General features: G+C 51.0%; 1 protein-coding gene across 6 annotated transcripts; it reads right to left on the bottom strand.

Moving 5' to 3' along the window:
• Positions 1-144: 144 nt before the first annotated feature.
• Positions 145-19,513, bottom strand: CEACAM20 (CEA cell adhesion molecule 20). 6 transcript variants are annotated; one of them, XM_045845166.1, is made up of 13 exons: positions 19,243-19,510; positions 16,769-16,986; positions 15,428-15,505; positions 14,576-14,854; positions 13,838-14,119; positions 12,203-12,481; positions 8,959-9,237; positions 6,719-6,833; positions 6,406-6,491; positions 5,548-5,612; positions 5,148-5,183; positions 4,813-4,922; positions 145-1,100 (listed from the first exon to the last, which is right to left on the bottom strand). In XM_045845166.1, the coding sequence occupies exons 2-13, from the start codon at positions 16,977-16,979 to the stop codon at positions 1,061-1,063; spliced, it is 1,860 nt and encodes a 619-aa protein (XP_045701122.1). In that variant the 5' UTR covers positions 16,980-16,986; positions 19,243-19,510; the 3' UTR covers positions 145-1,060. The 6 variants fall into 6 exon arrangements, 5 of the variants coding, with proteins under 5 accessions (XP_045701122.1, XP_045701121.1, XP_045701125.1 ...); XM_045845165.1 differs by having other exon boundaries at positions 4,800-4,922; positions 19,243-19,509; XM_045845169.1 differs by lacking the exon at positions 8,959-9,237 and having other exon boundaries at positions 4,800-4,922; positions 19,243-19,513.
• Between the last annotated feature and the right edge of the window lie 299 nt (positions 19,514-19,812).

Here is a 19,812-nt window from a genome sequence, read left to right on the forward strand (position 1 = left end):
GATACTCAATAAATACATGTTTTGTTTTGAATAAATAAAGGTTCCCGGTTCTATGTTAACAGCCAACATCTCATTAACCAGCCCAGTAAGGGAATTGTGATATTTCCTCCCCACCAGGGAGGAAGCAGAAAATTGGAATCCTACTGTATGAAAATATGGTATTTTTAAGTTTATTTAAATGCTTTCAAAAGACTCCTAGTTTTCCTCACATACATTCTGACCTTTAACAACTACAAGAAATATTCTATTTGAAATATAATTTCTACCCTTAGAGCTCCTTATAACTTTGTTGTTGCTTTTATAAGAAATATTTATTTTGCCCTGGCCACATGGCTCAGTAGATTGGAATGTCATTCAGTGTGCCAAAAAGTTGCTGGTTTAATTCTCTGTCAGGGCACATGTGTAGGTTGTGGGTTCCATCCCTGGTTGGAATGCATACAGGAGGCAACCAATTGATACCTCTCTCCAGAAATCAATGGAAATACATCCTCAGATGAGGATTTTTAAAAGAAATATTTATTTTGTATCTGGTTAACCTACTGAAATGTTATGAATTCTTATAGTATTCCATTTGATTCTCTTGGCTTTTCTAGTGAGATAATCATCCACAGGTAAGACTCTTAAGTATTTTTAAGCAGATATCCCCTTTCATGTTGGGTTGCATTTGGCTGCTATTTTCAAAACACCATTAAAAGCCTAAGATCTTTGGCTGACTCCCACACTTCTCTCTGAATGCTGTGTCCATCGGTGGTGTTTGCCTGTTCCTATGATACAGCTACAGCCATTCTAGCTGCTAGGTCTCAAACATTGGCCCTCTAATTCTAGGTTACTTTTCCCCTGTTTCTGTTGTCTTTAAAGAAATATGAGTCGAAAGCCTAAGATTTAGTAGAATCTAGGGTCCAGAGCCCGAGCAACCCATTGAGACAGAATGTCACAAAGCTTACAAAGAGAGTGGCTGGAATATAATATGCATCCAATAAATGTCATTGAGCATATGATTGAGCATGGTTTCTCTAGGATTTCTGAAAAAAGGGTCTTCACTTCCATTACGCTGACGGCTTCATTTGGCAGTAAATGCTGCATTCTGGATTCTCAAGCACCTGTTATACAAGGAGAAAAGGTGAGTTCCATCTTCTGGGTGAGCCCTCCTTTTCCTTGCTGTCCGTCAGGACCCCAACACTCTAGCACTCTCCTTCCTCATCACTGAAAATTCAAAAAATCTTCCTCCTTTGTTACTGCAGTTTAGTCACACTGGCCCCTCACTGTTCCTGGAACGGCCCATATATTTCCCCACAGTGGAGGACAGTGGCTAAGGTGGCACCCATAACCCCCATATCCTGGTATTCATGCCTTGATGTTATCCCCACCGCCCGGCCTTGAGGGCAAGACCTGTGACTGGCATCTAACCAGTAGAATACGATGAAGGTGACCTGAAGTACAGGATTGTATGCACATGATTCTGTTGTATAAGATTGCGACTTCTTTCTTGGCTTTGAGGTGGTATTGTGAACTGCCTGTGGAGAGGCCCACATGGCAAAGGAGTGGGGGTGGCCTCTGGCTGACAGCCAATAAGAAACAAGCCCTCAGATGACAACCTGCAAGGACCCGAATGCTGCCAATAAACACATACACTTGAAAGAGGGTGTTTCTCCCAGTCAAGCCTTGGATAAGATCTGAGTCTTAGCCAACACTTTGGTTACAGCCTTGCAGAAGACCAATATGAGCAGTGCCTGGACTCCCGATGAACAGAAATTGTGAGATAGTAAATGTATATTGCTTTAATTGGATAAGTTTTTGGTAATTCATTATGCAGCAACAGATCACTAACACACCCACCTCAGGGCCTTTTGACTTGATGCCCCTCAACTTGGAATGTTCCACTCCAGACCCTCTGCATGGTTTGCTCCTTCTCATCCCTCCAGAATGTAGCAGACACTGAGTTGACTTGACCTGACACCCTTCCCCATGTTTCTCCCTTACCTGTTTCTGGGAAGAGACTGGGAAGTATACCACCTCACTTTCCCAGCTTTCCTTGCAACATGGATTATCACATGACAGCACTTATGCCAAGGGGATATAAAAGGAAGTTTGGGGGGTGGGACTTCCAGAAAGAACTTTTCCTTTACTGATACAAGGGAACAAACGTGTCCCGAGACCCTGATAAAGAGAGGCGCCAAGGAGGCTGAATTTGTACCAGTTCACAGCTGATTGGAGGACTGACCAACCTAAACACAGTCCATGCAGTAGCCTGAGCCAGTCTGATTCTTCTCTGGAGAGTCTGAACCTAGAAACCCTAACATAGTAGAGGATGTTTTATGTAATCTGAAGTTACAAAAGAGGAGTGACCAGGAAAGTTGCCTAGGATTTCAATCTGGACTGAGAAAAGTGGAACAAATTCATAGACCAGCTAAAATGAGCAGTCACATAAGAGAAAAATCTTCCTGATAACATTCCAGTCCCCACGTGGCCCACAATTTCTGAAACTGAATTATCTGAGATTCCCCAGTGTTCTTCCAATTAATCCCCATTTTATTTGAACTACTTTCAGAGGGTTTGCATTGTAACGAATCCCTAAGACAGCCTTGGTCCAATGGCTCAGTTGGTTGGAGCATCGTCCCATACACCAAAAGGTTCTGGGTTTGATTCCCAGTCAGGGGACATACCTACGTTGTAGGTTTAATCCTTGGTTGGGGCACATAGGGGAGGTGACTGATTAATGTTTCTCATTCACATCAATCTCTCTCTCTCTCTCTCTGTCTTTCTCTCTTCCTCTCTCTCTAAAATCAATAATTATATCGTTGGGTGAGGATTTTTAAGAATCTCTAAGCTATGTAGGACATTCACATACTTCGAGAATGGTTCATCTGTCAACTGGGCTAACATCGGCTACCCTTGAATTGCCTCCAAGGTAACTGACTTACCCTCTGGAATAACAGGGAACACATTTGTCTCTCTACTCCAAGCCGGCCTTCCGACACTAAAGTATTGGAATCCTATGTCCCTAAACTGTCTCTTTTCCAAACCTAAAAAACATTGTCAGTAGGGCATGGATTTGGCCTTCCACCTCTCCCTCTTCAAAGTCGATCAGTGACTGCCTCCTTTAGAGTATAAGATCTAAAGTTCATCTCTGGACAGGAAGTAACCCAGCTAGTTCCAACAATAGGTGTTATTACTTGAGTTCTCTGAAGTAGTTTTACTTGCCCTTAGAACTAGGAAGCCATCACCCAAGTTAGCTGAACTTGCTATGGGAAGCCCCGCTTATGCCTGGATGAGCCAATGGTTTTCTTCCTTTCGGGTGATGAAACCGATAGTACTTCTCTTTTTCATTTGGCCCCCAGGAAACTCAAAGACAAATGAGAAGTATAGGGACAGACACTATGCAGATCCAGCATATTTTTACATTTTATCCACATCTTGACTTCCTACTATTATTAAAAATACTTTTCTGATTGTGATTCCTATTTCTGATTTAGCACCATTTTATAGTGTGGTGTGATTATAGCACCATTTTATAAGCTTGCTGTGAACTGCCTCAAATCCCCCATGGGAGAAATGTAAGGGAGTAAATATCGTGAAAGAAATGAAGAATCACAAGGGAGAAGACATGAGTTAAAAGGAATAGTCAGCAATGTAGCTGACAGGGACGGGAAGGGCATGAGTGGGGCATGAGTGGGGTGGAGAGGAATGGAATGGAAAGGAACAGAAAAGAGTGCAATGGAAACAAAAGGCAGGGGAAGGAGTGGAATAACTGGCATGCTGCCCCAAGAAGTATCAATGAAAGGAATGGAATGGAAGGGAAAATGACAGTGGAAAAGAATGAAGTCAGATAAAAGGAAGTGGAAAGACGAGTCATGAAACAAAGGCAGGATCAGAATGGAAATGAGTGGAAAAGAGTGGAAAGGAATGAACTTAAGGAAAGGAGTGGAACGGAAAGCAGTGAAGTGAGAAAGACAGGAAGGGAATGGAGAAGAAATGAGAGGAAAACAATATAATGAAGGGACATTGTGGGAGGTAAAGGATAGAAATGAAGCAATGAAATTGAAAATAATGGAAAATGAGGGAATGGAATAGAATGCTGCGGACTCTAAAATAGTAAAACAGCATTGAATGAAACTGATGCAGTAGCATGAAATAAAAGGGAATGAAAAGATTTGAAAGCAGGAAATTAAGTGGGAAGTATGGAATGGAAAGTAACAAAGACATGTGGAATGGGGTGCAACTGAAGGGAATGGGAGGAGCAGGGGGAATGAAAAGAATGGAGTGGAATGAAGTGGAATGGAACACAGTAGAGTGAATGGGTAGAGAGAAATGAAAAAGGATGAAGGGAAGAGAGCAGAGTGAAGGGGAATGGAAAACAGTGAAACGGAATTGAATGGAAGGGGAAGGGATGGGAACAAGAGAGTTAGGGGAAAGAAAGAAGGAAATGGAAAGAGAAGAAAGTGAATAGAAAAAATTATAAAATGAGAAGAAACAGGATGCAGTGGGATGAAATGAAAGCCAATCACGTAGAAATTAATGTAAATAGGGACGTTGAATAGAGAGGAAGTGAGTGCTAAGGAAGAGAGTGGATGGGCTGGATTAAACATGTGGATGGAAAGAACAGGAAGGGAATGGGGTGGGGAGGAAAAGGATGGCAATGAAATAAAGTGATGGGATGGGGATGGATGACATGGAGTTGAAAAGGTTTTTAAAGGGAAATTCTCTTGATAGTTTATTCCACAGATTCTTCAGCAAGGAGGAAAAAGCAAATCAGTGATAGCTCTCAACCCCTCCAAAGCCTCTTCGGGACATGAAAATACCTCATAGACGTACTCTGTGTTTCCTTGTGGTAGAGTGGAGACCAATGGATGCAACGCAAGTTGAGGCGATGGCTTCCTGGAGCCATGAGAATAGCCCCCAGGGGTTGCAGAAGGCGGCTTCATCTGCAAGTGAACGGAGAGACTGATTAGGGTCCACAGGCACAGACTGCCTTAGAATCACACTGTCTGGAAAGTACCGATTTGCACTTTCTACTTTCTCCCCATCCCTGGCCCTGCAATGCACCAGAAAGATTTAGGCAAGATGGCTCCTCATACTTGTCAAATCTAAAATTCTAGGATTGCATTCCCTCTGCAGCTTTAAAATCAAATCCAGCAGTGTTAATGTACCTCATAGAAGTGCTCTGGGGGCTCTTGAGGCAGCATCTGGTGACAGAAAAAGAAATGAAGAGGTCACAGGGCTTGGGGTTGGGGCCACAACAGGAATTCTCAGAAATGGCATTAGCCTCAGAAGCAGTTACATCCCTTTTGATTCCCAGGGGGGCTCAAGGCTAGGCATTGTCACACTGAAGAACAAGAGGACAAGGAGAAGAGATGGAAAAGCCAGGAGGCTCTTAGGATCCCCAGAGAAGACAGAGGAGGAAATACAGAGACCCAAGCTGGCACTAGAGTTGTCAAGAAAACATGCCTGACTCCCCGCCACCCCAAGGCATAGGACTGGAACAGCCCTTCTAGGCTGAAGAAGAGCCAGGCAGAGGAGCACGGAGAGTCCCTCTGGAGCATCACCCACCTTTTTGACTTTGACCTGGCCTTGAAGTTTGAGGTCTATATTGTCATACACGGACCTTGGCCAGTCTAGAAAAATCAAATGCCAGCCCAGGGCTGGAGTTAGGGAGAGATCTGAGGGGAGGGGCTGTTTTTCTAGGTCACTTCTATTCCCAGGAAGGAGGTGATAGAAACCTTGCTTTTTTTTTCTTTTTCTTTTTTTTTTTTTCTCTCCAGGATTCCTCATCAAATCTCCGGCAAGCTAGACCTGAGATGTCCCAGAAAACTAGCTCCTGGTCAGAGAAGGCTGTTTGATGAAACAGATGAGGATGGAAATCTAAGACCTAGCCCCAGTTGCACAAGTGGGTCCCCGGTCACATGGGTTTGTCCAAATTGAGCGGGACAGGACAGTCTCTGGAGGACTTCCACCTGGTGAGGACCATCCTTCCAGAATTCTAGGCTAGAGATGGCAGAGATGTTTCGCTTTGCCTTTGGTCAACTCCTGCCCATCAGTAGAGGTGCCTGGTCCACTGTGTTGAGATGGATCATGAGGCAGGTTTGGATTCAGCAGAGAGGAGTGTTGTGATTGATTCCCTCTGTCTATAGCAATCAGTTAAAAAAGTTCTCTGAGAGTGAGGGAGGAGAGAAGGGCAGCATGATGCCTTGTTTTTGCTGTGGCTGTTGGAACAGGCAGAACTCCTTAGAGTTCTTGACTCTAATCTCACCCATTTCCCAGATGGAGACACTGAGGCTTGGAGAAAGCAGGGCTTGCCCATGAAATCATGGTGACCTGGTAGCCAAGCCGAGAGCAGGAGGGCTCCCAGCACCAGTGGCTCCCCCAGCCCTCACCACTGCCCTGGGTATCAGCTACAAAGCGACTTACCAGAGCTGGGCTGGGCAGGGTGCTCCTCCTTGGAGGTAGGTGTGGTGACCTCATGGATGGGGTCCTCTGCTGTTTTCCTGGAGGGCCTGAAACCCCAAAGCCCTCATACTTCTGTGCATCTAGTCCCTCCCATCTCCACGGGCTCTGCCCATGTGGCACATCCATTCGTAGGCAATGCCACACACCCTCTGAATTCCCCAGGTGCCACGGACACAGCCCATGGTCAGCAACACCCCCCCATCCCCACCCCCTGCCACGCACTGCAGGGCAGGGCCCCCAAAGGCCACGCCTCCCAACCCATTCCCAGTTTTACCATCTGGCATTTCTGGTGTAAAGGAAATAGCCCAGGCCTACGCTCAGGGCGATGACTGCCAGGACCCCAATGGTAATGCCAGCAATGGACCCGGCAGACGGCGGCGACTGGGGACCTGGGTCAGGAGAGAGAATGGGGACCTGGGCCTGGCGCACTCGCAGCCCCGCCCCCCAGCCCCCGCTCCTGAGCTTGTGGCTTCATCGCCACTTCACTTGATGAGCGCTGGTTTTCCAGTCACGGAGAGATAGGACTTAGTGGTAGTGATAGTATGACCTATCAGCTGTGTGACATTGACCATGCTCTTAACCTCTCTGTGCTTCAGTTGTATCTTCTGTAAAATGGGGACAAGAGGGGGAACTTCACATGGCTGTGTTGGTGTGACGATGATCCTGTTTGGGACGATGGATCCTATGTGGCTTCCACGGGAGAGGGCTTTGACAACCGAACCTGGCTTTTCCCCACGTCACCTTTCATTCTCTGGGACCCTGTGACCAAGGACAAGTGACTTCCCCTTCGAGTCTTATTTCTTCATCTGCAAAGTGAGGGAAATGACACCCACTGCCCAGGGCTGTTTTGAAGATGAAATAAGATCCTGAATGTTGCCCTGGCTGGTATAGCTCAGTGGATTGAGCACAGGCTGTGAACCAAAGGGTTGCCAGTTTGGATTCCCAGTCAGGGTACATGCCTGGGTTGCAGGCCAGGTCCCTAGTGGGGGCCACGTGAGAGGCAACCACACATGATGTTTCTCTTCCTCTCTTTCTCCTTCCCTTGCCCTCTCTCTAAAAATAAGTAAATTGATTAATTTTTTTTAAAAAAAGATCCTGAATGTTAATACTGGGCACGCAGTAGGGGATGGATTCATAAATGGCAGTGGTCATCATTAATATTGGCCTGCTGTGTGCCCATCCTGCTTCTGCCCAGAACCTTTCTCAAAGGGGCAACGTTCAGCCACAGGGATGGAGAAGGCAGCCAGTAGGGTCAGGCTGCAAGCAAGGGGCTCGGCGCTGGAGGAGCAGGAGGGGTTCCCTGGATGCCTGGGCAGTTCTTGATTTCATTCACAGAGCCTCCATTTCTTTATACGTCAGACAAGCGTAGCAATTCATAACCCTATTAGCTCTTTAAGGGATACAGTGAGATCACACGGAAAAGGCCTGGCATCAGTGCCTGGCACACAGTGAGTGCCCGATAAAAAGTGATGATGATGATGGTGACGACGATGATGATGATGATGATAGAAACTGACATCGGCCAAGCTCTAAGCTCTAAGAGCCTTTCCTTCTGCATCTCATTCAAATCCTACATCCCCGGGCATGTCAGGTGAACTCACTGCTTCCTCTTCCGAGCCTCTGTTTCTCCATCCAGCAAACAGTCCTGACAAGACCAGGAGGCTTGTTTGAAGATTAAATGAGGTAATTTGGGAAGCCGCATGGGGTCCTCTGCTTAGTGAACCACCAAGAACCTTGCTCTGGAGGCAGCCAGCCTGGTTTCCAACCCTAGAGACAGGGCCGGAGTCTCCTCTGTGCAATAGAGATACAGACCCGCCTCGTGGCTGGCGGGCAGAGGCACCCAAGAAACGTTTGCAGATTTTATACATAGAAAGACTTGCTCCAGGCATGTGGCACAGGCTCAATGAAGAATAATTTTATCTGTTTAACAAATGCAATATGTCAAGCACTGCCATAGAACTTGACACGTTAACTAGTCTTCAACAAACATATATATATGCATAATTATTATGTTTGTTTTACAGGTAAGGGATCAGAAGCCCAGAGAGGTTAAGTAATGTGCCCACAGTCACACAGCTTGTAAGCACTGGAGCCAGGATGTGAGCCCCAGGCAACACAATGTGACGCCTGTGACATTGTGTTGCCTGTTCAAGACCTCAAGACAGAAATACAGAGACTCACTGCCAGTCACATGCGGTTGCTATTGATGTAATTCCTGATTCCCTTGCCAGCTCACTCCTTCTCTCCCCGGCTCACTGTACTTCTAGACAGCTATGAGAGGCAGGCATCACATACCCCGTTTACTCAGGTAGGAAAACTGAGGCTCAGAGCAGCTTCAGAGGTTTCCAGGGCACACAGCTAGAAAGTAGAGGTTCTAGGGCCTGAGCATTAGGGGTTGGGATTGAACAGCCCTTGATTGGCAGCCTGCCCATGCAGTGCACTCATTTCTACGCCATGGGCCCAGGAAAAGCCACTTGTACCCCCAGGAGAAGGCAGTGCCCCTGAAGGACTCACCTACCACGCTGACCAGGACCGAGGTGGAGTGGGCCAGGTGGGTCTGAGGGTTGTGGGCTGTGCAGTTGTAGGTCCCCTGGTGTTCCCAGGTCAGGGCCTCGATGACCAGCTTCTCCCCCACATACACCACGGTGGAGTGTTCCAGGGTCCAGCAATACTCAGCGTCTGGCTGGGACTTGGCCCAGCACTGCAAGGTCAGATTGGAGTTGAGCTCCGCCTGGACGTGGGTGACCGCCCCGGGCTGTGACCCCCTGGTGATGTTCACGTGGTCAGGGCCATCTGCGTGCAGAGCCAAACATGTGCCTAACCTCCACTGGGAAGTTATCGCATTTTCTTCCACATTGGAAGTTTCGCCTTTTTCTTTCTTCCTAATTCTTTTTTTATTTTAATCTTCACCCAAGGATATGTTTATTGATTTGAGAGAGAGAGAGATTTTGATATGAGAGACAAATATTGATTGGTTGCCTCCCATATGCACCTCGACTGGGGATCAAACCTGCAACCTCAGTCTGTGTCCCGACTGGGAATCAAACCCACGACCTTCTGGCATATGGGACGATGCTCCAACCAACTGAGCCACCCAGCCAGGCCTCTTCTCAATTCTAACTCAGATTAATTCCAGGTCATACCCCAGGCAGCAAAGGCTCTTTTAACTGCAGTTGAAAGGAGTCTCAGCAAGATCAGAAGAAAACGCTCCCTTTCCTGCTTAGCTGCGTAGATAGTAGTTTGCAGCATGGAAGAAGGCAAATCAAAATCGAAACCAAAAAATCCTACTCCTGCCAAAGCAAATTCTAACAAAGGAGCCTCATAAGACATCAGGCTTCAGAAGTTGTTGCCGTGTCCTGTGAATTTCCAAAGAAATTGTGATGGGATTTCTTGTTTAATGACACGTGGCTCTGTAACAATATTTACTTTTACGTCTATGTATTCTCAGCAGTAGAGATGCTGGGGGATGTTCTTTGTAAAGAGCACTTGAGGTCCTCTCACAGCCGTGAAGGAGACCAACGAAAAGCCTGTGGGTTTCTCGTGCAAACCAAGAGTTTGAGTCTTGTCTTGTTTAAATTATTGTTAACTACTGGGAAAGGAGCTTGCAGAGAGTTTCGAGTTGGAACATTCCAGGAAAGGAGGAAAAGCCTGCCCCCACCCCCTGCTAAATATCCTTTGAATCTGTCCTTTTCTCTCCGTCCTAACCCTGGGGCCACCGGGATCCCTCCTCTGTCCCCCTGCTTCCCAGTCTCAGATCCTCGACACAGCAGCCAGGAGGGTCTTTCCACGTGCAACCACGGCACTTCCCCAGCCTTGCTGAGAGCCCTCCGTGGCTCCCCAGTCTCCTTAGGACAAAGCCCACGGCTGGTGAGCTCACTCACAATCCAGCCCTTGCGGGTCCCTCCAGCGGCATCACTCACCCCTCCACACTTTCCACTTTCAATCCAGGAATAAGACCCCACTTGGATAGTCCATCCCGGTCGTGTTCCCCCTTGCCTCAAAGCCACCCCACCTTCTCTCCCTTCTCTGGGACGCTCTTCCCCGAGCCTGCTCTACCCAGCTAACTTACTGGTGCATCAGATCTCACGAGAGACACCTCCCCGCACGGTGAGCCTGCCCACACCCCGCTGGCTGGCTGGGCTTCCTGTGGGTTCCCTGAATCCTCTCATCCCACGGCAGTGCTAATGGCACTGGGTTTTCTTTGCCTGGTGGTTTCTCTCCCCGCCCCGAGTAGGCTGTGAGCTCTGGAAGTCATGGCTGCCTATTACCAAGCTCCCAACATGCTGATCAGCATAGAGAACAAAATAGGTATTTTTGGTTTAATGACTGAAAATGAAGGCAGAGAGAGAGCAACAGAGGAGGGAAAAGAGGAGAAAGGCATTGCATTTAGCCCTTTAGCTATATCTCCCTGCTACGTAACATGTACAAAAGTGGACCCCTGCTTCCTCCTGGGCCAGAACCTCTTCCCCACAATCTTCTCCACCTCAGCTTATGGTAGCTCAGGCAGAAAACCTTGGACTTGTTCTTGACTGCTCTCTTTCTCTTTTGCTTTATGTCAACCAGTAGCAAATCCTGTGAGTTTGATATTCAAAACATATCCATAGTCTGACCACTTCTTATCACCCACAGCTGCCATCCTGACCCAGCCCCTTCATGTCTTTTGGACAATTGTGCCCGGTCACCACAGGGGGTGCCTTGCAGACCTCCAAGGGCCAGAGTTGAATTAACCAAAGGTTCAGCTGCTGTACCCTGCAATCCGTTCCCTGCCCTCCTGTGGGCGGCACTCTGCCAGTATCTGAGTGTGTTGGGGAAACTGAGGCAGGCCCCTTCCTGGGAGGCATGGGATTCCCGACAGCCTTGACAAGGTTCCTTAGACTACATGGTGGTCCATAGGCTTCCGTCCAGCCCAGGGATCCCTCCCTTTCCGTCTCACTTGGGGTCAGGCTTGCGTCCCAGCGTGACGGCTCTCCCAGCCGTCCCAGCTCCCTCTCTGCTTTTTCTCACAGGAGCATCTCCCCTAATAACATCCCTGCATACGCATTCCCATTTCATCCCACCTTGGGGGCTGCCTCTCCAAGGACCAGGACAAACAGGCCCTTTCTACAGCCTCCGCCCTCCCCCCTGCTTCCGCTCTGCAGACAAGGGCCAGGGAGACCTGTAAACCTGTCTAGTCTTATCCCTCCGCTGCTCAGCGCCTCTGCAGTTCTGGTGTCCCCGCCACTGCCTACAGCGCCCTGTGTGATCTGCCCCAACGCTGTCACCTGCCAACCTCTCCTGTTCCACTCTCCCCCCGATTCACCTCTCTGGTCACCTTGTCCCCCTTGGGGCCCTCTGACGTGCCACGCACAGTCCGTTCCCTCCCCCTGGAGGTCTCTTCCCTTAGCTGCCTGCAGGACTCACTGCCTGCCTCCTTCCACTTCTTCCCCAAGGCCACCTCCTCCCGGAGGCCTCCCCTGAGCACCCCAGCTAAGACTGCAATACCTTCCCCTATCGTCCCTTCCTGACGCTATCGCTGCCTCACGGTTCTCCTTGGCCTTAGCCCCGTCGGACACACCATGCATCTCTCTTGCTTAGCTGTCTGTGGTCTGTCTCCCCTACTACCGTGTAAGCTCCTCCAGGGCAGGGGCTTTGTCTCGTTCATGCCCAGACATGCGTGGCACAGAGCAGGTACCGGTAACTGTGGAATGAGTGGCTAGAGGAAGAACTACAAGCAAGGGAGGGAGGGAGCAGGAGAAGGTCCAGGCTGGGGCTGACTCACAGTGGATGGTCAGCCTGAGAGGGTCGCTTCGGGTCCAGCCGCCCCCGTGCCAGACCTCACACTCATAGGGCCCCGTGTCGTTCCGCCAGAGGGGGTGGATGAGCAGGGTCCTGTTGTCAGCAGACAGCACCAGGTGCTCGCTGGGCAGGAGGGGCTGGCCCCTCAGTAACCACTGGACCAGAGCCCCCTCATGGATGGTCTGGCAGGTCAGAGGCACGGTGTCGGCATTCTCCACGACACTCAGGCTTGGGGTCATGAGGAGAGGCTTGGTCGTGTGTTCTGGAAACACAGAGACACAGAGGAGAAGGTTCAGGGACGCTTCCCCACTCTCCTGCCCAGGCCAGGCCCACGGGGCTTTCTGAGGATGTGTGTGTGTGCCGTGTGTCATGTGTGTGTGTGTGCTTTGCATGTGACTATATTGTGTGGGTGGTATGTACAAGTCTTTTGTGTATGAGTGAGTATTGTGTGGTGACAATGATGTGAACATATTATGGGTTTGTGTGTGTGGAGTATGTGGATGTATTTTATGTGTGTTTGTGTCTGTTGTGTGTGTGGTATATGTGTATGTTTTGTGACTGTGAGCTGTGGTTATTATATGTATGCATGTGTGTGTGTGTGAGTGTGTGCTGTTTGCACATTCGTTTCTGTATGAGAGTGTGCTGTGTGTCTGTGGTATTGTGTGTGTTGCATGCATGTGTTACATGGTATATGTACATGCTTTGTACATGGCTGTGTGGTGTGTATAGTCTATGGATACACTGAGTGTGTTCACTGCATGTCAGTTGTGTGTGGGGCATGTTAAATGTATGACATGGTGTTTTCTGTGTTGTGTGTGGAAATGTTGAGTGTGATGTGCATGTTGTGGGTATGTTATCTGCAGGGTGGGACAAAAGCAGGTTCACAGTTGTGAGTACACAAAACGCAGAGTTTATCCTTGTATTTATTAGTTACTACATTTTTTCCATATGAACAACTGTAAACGTCCTTTTTTGCCCCATGTTCTACTATGCGTATATGTGGTTTTTGTGGGAGTTTTGTGGGAGTGAGTTTGTGTGTTTGTGGTTAGTTGTAGATGTGTCATATGGGAGATATGTGTGTCTGTTTTATAGATATATCCTGCATGTTCTATTTGTATATGCACGTGTGAATATATTGTACACATGTGTTGTGGGTGGGTATATACATGTTCTGTGTTTGCAAAGTGCCATGTACTATGTATTGTCTTGTCTATGCCTGTTGTGTGGATGTTACATGTGGTATATGTGCACCATGCCTGTGGTATTGCATGTTGCATGTTGTGCTCATGTGTTTTGTGTCTCTTATGTGCTGCACACACGTGATTATCATGTGTGTGGGTGACTCTGTGAGTGTATAAATGTGTGTGTCCTGTTAGTATTTCTGTCTGTTGAGAACCAACCCCCAACTTCCAGAGAACTGGATAACGACGACCCACACAGACAGACAAGGTCTCGTGGAGGGTCTGCCAAAGCAGGAACTGAGCCCTTCCCTGTGGGTGGAGCCCTGCTCTGCCACCAGCCACGGGGGACACCCCCACTGCTCTGGGTCCTCCTTGAACTCTGGGGGGCTCTGGTTCTCACAGGAACCAAGGAGAGGAACAGAACAGAAGAGACTCACCAAGGACTTGGACTCTAAGAGCAGCCAGGCGGGACAGCTGGGTGGCACTGTTGTTCGCCCAGCACCTGTACGTGCCCTCCTGTTCTCTGGACACGGCGTGGATGCGGAATGTTCTCACAGTGAAAGATGGGGCGGAATCGTTGGGGAGAAACCAGGAATAGGTTGGGGCTGGATAAGACCACGCTTCCGCTGAGAAGGTCACGTTGGAGCCCTCTATCACCTTTACCACCTCTCCGCTGGGTGCACTGGGCTCCACTTTGATGTCAAAGGGGTCAGGCCCATCTGGGAGGACAAAGGCAGTCACAGCAGCAAGCAATAGCGTCAGCACCAGCTCTCCCAGAGGATCTGACAGGGCTAATATTGCTATTTCTCCTCTCCCCACCCAGGCTCTGGATCAATTACAAGGAGATGCAGGGATCTAATGGAGATGAAATGCCAGCCTTATTCCTGGACAGAACAGGATTGGAAGAGATGTCGGAAGCATGCCAGCAAATGCTTTTTCCTTCTTCAGACCCAGGCAAGACTTTGAATCAAACAGGGGAAGGCTAAGCTCAGTTTTAGATACATTAAGTTGGATGCTTCTGGTAGAATCCAAGTAGAGCTATCAAACCATCACACATCTGGGGTTCAAGGGTAGACAAGTCCGAGTTTGGGTGGTATTTGAAGCTATGTGACTAAACGAAAACACCAAGGAAATGAGTGTCAGCAAGGGGTGAGGGGGCACAGAAAGGGACTCACAGTTCACGACCAGGTAGGTGGGATTGCTGCTCTGGGACCCCTGGACATCCCAAACTTCACACTGGTAACTCCCGGCGTCCCCCCGCAAGACAGGGAAGATGGTGAGCTCCCTGCCGTCTGGGGACAGGTGAATGCGCTCGTGCAACACCAGCGGGCGATTGCCGAAGACCCAGTAGATGTCAGGGTTGATGTCTTTAGTGTCACATTGGAAGGTCACCTTTTCCGCTTTCTCTGTGACAATGCCTGGGCTGACTGAAATGGTGGGCTTGGCTGGCAATTCTGCACAAGGAGCAAGAGAGACAGACAGACAGACAGACAGAGGCAGAGACACAGACAGACAAAGACCAAGCAAGACATCATCACAGAGGAGCCCAGAGAGACAGGGAGAGGTTGGAATTGTCAGAAGACACACAGGCTCAGGGCCTGGGCTCAAATCCTAGAGCTGCTGCTCACTCTGGGCGTGATCTCGGGCCACTTACTCCCCCTCTCTGTAGGTTTGTATCATGAGGTTGTAAAAACAAAGCTGACGGTCTGGGGCCTGACGCTGGGCTGATCAATGTCAGCTCCAAAGAGAATCCAGCCCACACCAGGGATGCCCACTGACCTCCCCCACCCCTGGCTACGTTGGTACCACTTACCGCCTGCCCCACCCCCCACCCCCCGTGCAGCTGATCCGACCAGCAGTTGCTAGACCCCGGCCAGGCCCATTGGGTTCGTCCCATTGGGACTATGGACATGGAACTCTGATGGGTGCTGGAGAACTACAGCCTCGCTTTCTACGCCCACATCTCTGAATCTGCCGTGAGTCTGGAGTGCCTAAGGGGTCCCAAGCACAGAAGGGATCCTTCTCACTTAGGCTGACGTTGAGCAGTGTGGCGTTGAGGTCAAGCTGGGTTGCAGCAGGCAGGCTCCACACGGTCCAAAGTGAGGCTGGTAGGGGAGAGAGGAGGTGCTCATGGAGGGAGAGGTGTGTTGAGCGGGCAGAGGGTGTCCAGTCATGTTCTTCATAAGTGGAGGATCATGGACACGGCTCTCCACCCCTAGAGGCTGGACTCCTACTCGATGCTTACTAGCTGTGTGATTTGTGGCATGTTTCTAGCTTCTCTGAGCTTCAGTTTTCCCAGCTGTGAGATGGGCACAATCCCACCTGCATCCTAGGGCTGTTGTGGGGTGGTAGTGAGCCCTGGCTCCCTCCAGGGGAGATGTGTGACCAGCTACCCCACTGCACACAGAGGGAGAGAGGTGCTCAGAGAGGAGAGACGAAGTCGTTCTCTAAGACCACATAGGAAGGAGGTAGCAGAAGCCAAACTTAAACCCAGCCCACCAGCTCCTGCAGACTGCGTTCTCCACACCCCACAAGCCCGGGGATGGGCCCAGATCCTACCCCTGATGAAGGGCGCTTGTTCTCTTCTGTTGGGGTTGGGGGAGGAATTCACCTGGCACCCCCTCAGACTTGCCCCCAGGCAGAGATGCCCCTTGCCCGGGGGAGGAAAGGGAAACGAGACAGCAGGACTCTCCCGTTTTCTGCCTGGCCATGCTGCTCAGTTTCCCGGAGGCCTGACGAGACCGTGGGCATGGGTGGGGGCCCCTAAGCTCAGCAGCCACGGTCCTGTGCAGCTGAGCTTGACATGCCCTCACCCTTCCCCGAGGCCCGGGCAACAGAGGCCGACAGCCATGCTTCTCTATGCCCCCCCGTGACCCCAGTCTGGCCCCAGCACTGCCCCGTTCCCTGCTCAGCTCTTTGGGAGCAAATACTGACTCAGATGCCTACTGGCTCTATTATTGTGGGCTGTGGGCAAGGGGCTCAGTCTTCGTGAGCCTCAGTTTCTTCAACTGCGAAATGGGGAGAACAGTAGAACTTAGTGCCTCGGGTTGTTGTGAAGTCTGTTGAGATCTCAGGGGTGACACGCTTAAAACAGTTCACAGAAATTGTTCAGTCACTAATTACTGTTCTCTTGTATGTCTGGATTTTCTGCAGCCAGTGCCATTAGTGGTTAAGTCCACAGGCTTGGAGTCTGCCTGCCTGGGTTTGAATCCTAGCTTTGCCATTTGGGGGGCGGGGTGATGTTCTCTGAGTCTCAGTTTCCCCATCTGTAAAATGGGATAATAACAGTCCCTGCCTTATTAAACTATTGTAAAGATCAATGAAAAAATGTGAGTGAAAGCATCAGCGGGGGGCCTTATCACACCCACCTGAAGTAAATCTCCCTCTGTGGAGAGTCTTCACCGGCGCCCCCCTCTCCCGCAGAAGGACTCTGGAGCCCCTGCAGCCCGGCTGAGCCCTCACCTCTGCACACCACACATCGCAAATCATTTCTTTGCCTGCAAAATGCTTTCCATATCCAAATATTGCAGTTTCCTCCTTTTGCCTCAGATACCCATTAAGCGTAAGTTTCACATCCATCCCTGTCCTGATGTTCCAGTAGGAGTTGGTTACATATTAACAGAAAGAAAGGGAGCAGAACGAAAACAGCCAGATTAATGAGGAGAGGACAGTGTTAGTCACTCGGTGTTAGGAGTCTGGAGCTAACGGTGTCTGGAGCCCTCAGTGTTCACTGGGTGCACATGCAGTGCAGGCGCAGTGGAAGCCAGGATGGAAGCCACAGAGGGGAGGAAATAAACCCGGGAAAATCTGGGGAAAAAATCTGATAAGAAGAGGACACAGACCTCGGAAAAGCCAGGAACGAGACTGTACAGTTTGAAAGAAATCCTGCTTTCTTCCAAGCCCCAGGAGTACAGGGCAGCTCATCAAAGCCCCAGTCTCTCTCCAAGACAGATGTGTGGGCAGATGTGTAGGCCGGACTGTAGTGGTGGGGGGACCAGAGGCTGCACCGGGGTCATGACACAGTCCGGGCCCTGCCCTCCTGGGGCGCAGGTGTGGGCTTATGGCCCTGGAAGCTGGACTCTCCCACAGAGAGACGGAGCTGAACCACCTGGCTGTAACTGAGACGCCGGGCGAGGGGCACCTGGGCCCAGTGGATGCGCGGCACCAGCTGAGTGCCGGGAAGTGCCGCGGCGAGTGCAGCAGCCTCTTCAGGGGCCTTCTTATAAACCTGGACACTGCTGCTCAAAACCCTCCTCCTCAAGGGACCCGAAGTTCCTTTCCCACTGCACCATGGGAGAACCCATTTCCAGAACAGTCTTCCTCAGGTAGCACTGATGCACGACTTCAGGACGCGCTCGGGGCTGGTGCATCCTCCCTCCACCTGTCTCACTCCCATCTGTCTGTCTGTCTGTTATGTTCCAACTTTCCCTGCCAGTCTCACTCCAGGCCTCTCTCTCTCTCTCTGGTTCTGTGGTTCTGACTTCGTCTCTCTCTGTCTCTGTGTGTATGTCATTGCCCCTGGTCTCCGTCCCCCTTTGTCAGTCTGTTTTGTGTGTGTCTTTATTTCTGTCTGTCTCTATGTGTCTCTGTTTCCCTGTGCTCTGTCTCTGTTCTGTGCACCTGGACGCACCCACGCAACCCCCATCCCACCCCTGTCTGCGGGGAGCAGGACACTCACCTGAGAGCAGGATTCCCGCCCAGTGGGGACCCATGGCTCCCAGCACCCAGCCTCGGTGCGGCCCGCCTTGCACACGGGGACACCGTCCTGTCCTCCCTCCGGCTCCCTGCTCGTCCCCTCTGGCCTGCTGCAGACTCACAGGCGCTTAGGTGACAGCAGCTCCCAGCACAGACAGGGGTGGTGGCGGCAGGGGAGGGACTGTGGCGCCACCTTCACCCTCCACCCCCAGTGCCCTCACTTTTCCTCCTCCCAGCACAGGGAACAGGAGCCTGGAGAACCCAGGGGGTTTCCCCCAAGGTGGACAAAGGGAAAGAAAACATATCCTTCCTCTTGGCCCAGGGCCCTCTTGAGAAAGATGCCCCCCAGCCCCCCTCCCCCGATCTTTGCCAGGATGCAGAGCCATCCAGGGAGGGGGAAGGGGCAACTGGAGCCCGAGGGAGCTAAAGGAACCGGGGACTGAGATTATGATGATCGACAGCCATGAAAACGACAACAATAATGGCTCACGGTCGTTGGCAGCTTCACAAACTCAGTTCCGATGCCAAGTTCACCACGAACAGCCTGGAAACACCGAAGGAGCCGGAATGACGCCTGTGGTAAGATTCCCGGCTCCACCAGGGGGTGGGAAACACAGCGTGAGCTGGGCTGGGAGAGCCCAGGGGTGCCTGACCCAGCCTGGTTTGGCGGCTTTTCTGGATGCACCTAGAGCTGGAATCCACCCGAGGCCTAGGTGTTATCTCCAGGGAGGAAAGGGCAGAGGTCCAAATCGCCGGACCAGCATGCCCGGGAGGAAGGCCACCCCGAAGGCAAGGTCCACCACCTGTTTTGCTTGTTGCTAGGCGCCCAGGGCTTTCCGCCCCGGTGACCTTCCGTACCTGGGTGACCTGGTTTGTTCAGTCCTCTGTCTCAGCTTCCCCATTCCACTTGCCCAGGAATTTTCTGAGCTGCTCACTCTCCGGCCTCAGCGGCTAGAACACCGAAGCTCGCGGAAGGGAGATGACTTGCCTCAAGTCCCAGGGCCTCTGGGCCGGGGGTTCTGGCGGCCTGGCTGTTCGGTCTCCCAGGGCGCCGCCTCCCACGGCCCTCCCGCGGCTTCCCGCGGCCTCCAGCCCGTCTCCTCTGTATGCCCAGCCCAGCCAGTCGGGCCAGGGCCACATCACTCACCACGCTCCCCGACTCCACGGTGCCGGGTGACCAGCCGGCGTCCAAGGACCCCATCATCCCCCACCCCCACGCTTCTGCCAGGAATGTTCTAGTCTTCTGACTCCCCACTGTTCCTCAGCCGGTAGTCCCCCCCAGGCGGCCTCTGCTCGGTCCCACCCTCCGCCCTGCTCGGCAGGATGAGCCCCCACTCCAGTGGACTTCCCAAATCTGTCCCCTTCATACAGGAACAGGGTCCTTCCTCCCCAAGCCCCTGTCCCCTCTCCACCCCTGGCAGGTTCCCTCTTTTCCGGCCCCAGCAAGCGAAAGGGGCTTTCTGGGCTCCTCCCTGGAGCACAACTTCTACTTTGTTTCCCACAAGTGACAATAAACCCAGGTCATCCACCCCCTCCCTACCGGTCTCAGTCGTGCAGGCTGGCCCCCAGCTGTGTCCCCTCATGCCTGACCCTGACTGACCTCCCAGTCCATGCGTGACCATGGCTGCCCTCCGGGAAGATTTGTTTGGCCCTACTACGTGTTGGGCATTGTTTTAGGGGCTTAGGGCACACCAGCAAATGAAACAGACCCAGATCT

This window comes from Phyllostomus hastatus, unplaced genomic scaffold (genome assembly GCF_019186645.2).
Source record: "Phyllostomus hastatus isolate PE091 unplaced genomic scaffold, TTU_PhHast_1.1 phas_contig_468, whole genome shotgun sequence".
Classification (NCBI taxonomy): domain Eukaryota; kingdom Metazoa; phylum Chordata; class Mammalia; order Chiroptera; family Phyllostomidae; genus Phyllostomus; species Phyllostomus hastatus.

Coding starts and splice junctions, on each gene's coding strand:
- CEACAM20 (XM_045845165.1), bottom strand. CDS start 16,979: ATGGATGTGAAACTTACGCTTAATGGGTATCTGAGGCAAAAGGAGGAA. Junction 9,238..12,202: donor TCTCAGGCTGACCATCCACT/GTGAGTCAGCCC, acceptor CTCTGCACGCAG/ATGGCCCTGACCACGTGAAC. Junction 5,184..5,547: donor GCCAGGTCAAAGTCAAAAAG/GTGGGTGATGCT, acceptor TTCTGTCACCAG/ATGCTGCCTCAAGAGCCCCC.